Genomic DNA, 4671 nt, shown 5'->3' with positions numbered 1-4671 from the left:
CCAAGTTTTAATGTTAAAAGTGGATATAACGGTCAATCTATTGAAAATTTAGGAATACCAAAAGGAAAAAGAATTGATGCAATATTTAGAACGTATTCTGCATAAACATATATATTTTATGATAAAGTCTTGTACATTGAGTTTGATGAGTGTTTGTTTAGATCAGTGTTTTTCAATCTTTTTGATTTCGCGACCCCTTTACAGATTGAAAAATTCTTGCGACCCCCTTGTTCCATAGAAAGAGAAAGAAATTATAAAATTTAATTAAAAGACTACGTTAATGATTTTGCATGCCTCGAGCGCGAAGCGTGTAGTTTTAACTGCAGCTCATTCTGATGGGGACGCATGCGCAAATTGATTTCATATGTATCAGCTTTAAGAATGTGAACTCGCCTTTAAGTGATAATTTCTGTTGGGAATCCCCCGCAAGTACACGTACGCGGCGCGGCGTCCCGTGCGTACCACTGCGACGTTGCCACACCGTATTGTTGTTGCGGCGACAGGACGCGCCGCTGCCCGCATATTTCTTTTGTTTCAACTGTCTCACTCAGTTAAGCGCGTACGTGCGTTATTCTTTTGTTTTTTCTAATATGGATAAGTTTCTTAAAAGGCCTGCACTATCTGATACGAGTGTCAATACCGGTGGTGGTGAATCAAACCCGAAAAAAAAAAGACATTACGATGACAGCTATTTGAAATACGGGTTCACAGTCATAAATAATAAACCTCAATGTGTAATTTGCGGTGATGTTTTATCACGTGAGAGTATGAAACCGTCAAAGCTTATGCGGCATCTCACAACCAAGCATAAAAAAGAAGCTGATAAGCCGTTGGATTTCTTCGAACGAAAGTTGAAAGCTCTTAGTCAGCAGCAAAATACTATGATTCAGGTATTAAAATAGTGTTTTCCTAGTCTCCACAAAGTGTTGTTAAGCCATAAGCTCAAGTCAAGGCTATTCACTTTTATATTGTTTGGTATATTTTCAGGCATCCGGTGTCAATGAGTCAGCATTATTAGCTAGCTACAAAGTCGCTTATCGTGTTGCTAAAGCAGGGAAACCACATACAATTGCCGAAAATCTTATTTTGCCAGCAGCACTAGATATGGTTAAAATTATTTTCAGTAAGCAGGAGGCAAACAAGTTAAAAAACATACCACTTTCTGATAATACTATTTCACGCAGAATAAACGATATGGTCAATGATATTCAAGAACAAGTAGTCGAAAAATTAAAGAACAGCCAACATTTTGCTTTGCAGTTTGATGAATCTACAGATGTTTCAGATTGTGCTCAGTTTGTAGTATTTGTGCGCTTTGAAGCAGACGAGAGTATCATGGAAGAAATCTTATTTTGCAAAGCACTTCCTGCCAACACTTCTGGCCAGTGTTTGTACGATATGTTTTTACAAAGCACTAGCGACTACGATATTGACTGGAAAAAATGTATCGCTATCTGTAGCGATGGCGCGAAAGCTATGACTGGCAAAAATAGCGGACTCGTTGCGAAATTAAAATCAATAATGCCAAACATATCCTGGACACACTGTTTTCTTCATCGACAGGCTCTAGCTGCTAAGGTAGTACCTTCTGATTTAAATGACGTGCTCAAGGAGGTAATAAAAATTGTAAATTCTATCAAAGGTAAAGCCTTGCAAACCCGGCTATTCAGAATCGTTTGTGAAGATATGGGCTCGCTTCATCAAAATCTTCTTTATCATACAGAGGTCAGATGGTTATCCAAAGGAAAGGTTTTTACAAGAGTTCTAGAACTGAGAGCTGAATTGTTAATGTTCTTACAAGATACAAAATCTGAACATGCTAGTCGTTTTTGTGACCCTATTTGGCTCTTGAAATTAGCATTTTTGGCAGATCTTTTTAGCCACCTTAATAGTTTGAACAACAACCTCCAAGGTCGAGAAGAAAATATTTTAACAGCCAAAGATAAAGTCAAAGCATTTCACGCAAAACTTCGCTTGTGGTCATCCTCTTTGCAAAACAATATATTTGAGTCTTTTCCATGTGTTCAGAAGATTATTGAAGAAAACGCATCAGACCAAAGTCTTGTAATAAGTGCTCACATTCCTTGCATGATACAGAGCTTGCATAATTTACAAGACAAACTTTTGACATACTTTCCAGACTTGCACTCTAGTAGTGAGAGAATGGGGAGGCAAACGAGGTCATCCCAAGGCCATTCTAAGGCCACCTCCCACCCTAGTTTTTCCCCAAGGTCAATTGCGGCAGTGTCCACCCGACCACCGACCAGGGACAGTCTCCCTTAACTCTCCATCTAAGACAGTCATGCGCTATTTCCGTTTTACGTGTACTGGTGGTAGTTTGTTCAGTGAAACTTGTTATTTCAATCAATTGGGCCATTTGGACTTGGATGGTAGTTCCCTGCAAAGATTTTTTACTTTGTCAGATTATTGCAAGTGTTGCTACGATAAAAGAAAAGAAGAAGCAAGTCGTGTGACGCCCCCATGTGAAACGTTTGATAGTACCGAATTTACCATCGACGTCATTTGTGATGAGAAGAAATTGAGGGAATGCATTCAAGAATATGGAAAACCGTGTAAGGATTGTAAGGAGATATTTTTCAAAGTGACTTCAGTGGAACCTTACAATACAACACCATTAGTGACAACATGGCAGTGATAACTTGTTACCAAATTATTATCGACATACATTGATTTGGGTCTCCTAACAGTTGAACGCCACAGAATAGTTTATTTGGCCTTGAACCCAGTGCTCACCAGTCTCGCTCTCCGTCATTAATTGATGAGTAATCGGAAGACCATGACCGAAGATATTATCGAATACCCGTTGAGACAAATGAAGTGTTTTGAAGATCGGTTGTTGACATTTCACGATTGGCCGCTAAAAGATGTTGATCCATTAAAATTAGCCAACAACGGGTTTTACTACCTCAAGAAGTTCGATATTGTGCGCTGTTTTCATTGCAACATCGAGCTGGGATCATTTCGTTCAACGGATGTAATTTCCGAAGAACATCTCAAGTATTCAAAGGATTGTGGTTTTGCAAAACTCTGTGTTAGTAATAAAAAGTTTTATAGGATTGAATATATTGTGATCATCCTACTTATTACAAAAATTGTATGTATAATGTTGACTTATAATAAATACTGTTAAAGAAATGTTGTTGACCTTGCGGAGACGTTGACCGAATAATGCACACCTATGACTCGTCATTGCAGCCTGCAGCTCTACGGTTTCTTTTTAGATCGATTCTCGATCTTCAGAAAAACCTTTCAAGTTTTTCAGCAGCAGTTGCTGCTTAAAAATGACGGAAAAGTTAAGCAAAGCTGAGTGAAAAAAAGTGGCTTTGAACACCACAGAATGGATTGTTTAATTTGATGTCTATGCAGGGTCTCCTTAACCTTGAACGCCACTCATGTAAAGAATGGATGGATATTTTTTACTCATTTCTTCAGGATGGATATTCTTTAATTGTAGATCATATACAGGATGGATATTTGTTATCATACTTACGAGTTGGGTTAAATAAACAGTTGATTAAAAAAAAAGTTTTTTATTATAAAAAAAAAACTATACATATTTAGGGTCTTAAGCCCACAACTCCTCATCCCAAAAGAAGATGGGGAGTTGTACAAACTTATACCGCTCCTCCTTAGGTTCAAATGGTGGCTGCCATGGGTCCTCTGACAGTGGAGGCGGCGCGACCAAGGCAGCCCGACACTTGGCTAAATGTTTAGCCAAGTTTTTGGGCTTCACCCAATGGTTTTTTACCAAACCACATTGAACCACTGTTAAAAATAAAGTAATTAACAATTGTTAATAATTGGAAGAATACTTACAGAAGAGCTTCTTACCCATTGTTGCGACTAACTATCAACTGATATGATTGACGGTGTTTTATAAGAAGTCCCCTCCTTTATTACGAAGGACTTTAGCCAGACGGTTCAAGGTCTTTTAGTTTTCCTTATTGCTGTCGGATGCACCTTCATGCAGTTTAGTTGCATCCGCATACGTGAAAGTGAAAAAGGTTAACAAGTGAGTAATTTATGGGTACCAGAAGTAATTATTATTTTTTAGAATATGTATTGTTATAAAGTTTGGGAAGATGAAGAGGAAGATTTCATCTGTAAATGGTGCATTAAGCTTCAACAAAAAAATTGGTTGACGCTTTATCATATCCATTCAGTCGGACCAACTCATTATCAGTGCCATCACTGTAATTTAATTATATGTGATGAGGGACCAAGAAGTTGTAGGGGTGAAGAGGAGTGTCAAATTATGTATTATATAGACTATACTTCTGCAGTGCGAAGTGAAATATATTATGACACTGATGAAGAATTCGAAAGTAGTAGTGATAGTGGATTGGGGGATGAAACCTGTTTTGAATCTTGGTCCGATGATGAGATAAGTAGTGATTAGAGGTATATAAGGCATGTGAAAACATATATTGTATTAGTCTTGAATATGTGTAGAGATTAAAAGCATGAAAAGAAAATCGTGTGTTACTAAGAAGAAAACAGGCGGTTCAATTATTAAAAGAACATTAGATAAAATAAAGAATATAGAGTGGCATATTCCTTCCTATAAGTAAGTTAAAAAAAATATATACCATCCCAATACAATATTCTTTCCTCTAAAAGTTTCTGTGGCCCCGGAACTCAATTAGATAA

At 37.5% G+C, this 4671-nt stretch overlaps 1 protein-coding gene across 1 annotated transcript; it reads left to right on the top strand.

Moving 5' to 3' along the window:
- Positions 1 to 335: 335 nt before the first annotated feature.
- Positions 336 to 4671, top strand: LOC148170646 (zinc finger BED domain-containing protein 5-like). The gene is made up of 3 exons (XM_088042204.1): positions 336 to 890; positions 988 to 2171; positions 4668 to 4671. The coding sequence occupies exons 1-3, from the start codon at positions 336 to 338 to the stop codon at positions 4669 to 4671; spliced, it is 1743 nt and encodes a 580-aa protein (XP_087898330.1).

The sequence above is a fragment of the Gnatocerus cornutus genome, chromosome 7 (genome assembly GCF_029298725.1).
Source record: "Gnatocerus cornutus isolate USDA-ARS CGAHR chromosome 7, icGnaCorn1.1, whole genome shotgun sequence".
In the NCBI taxonomy this organism is placed as follows: Eukaryota; Metazoa; Arthropoda; class Insecta; order Coleoptera; family Tenebrionidae; genus Gnatocerus; species Gnatocerus cornutus.
The sequence above is the reverse complement of the archived record's forward strand: the minus strand, read 5'-3'. Positions and strand labels throughout refer to the sequence as shown.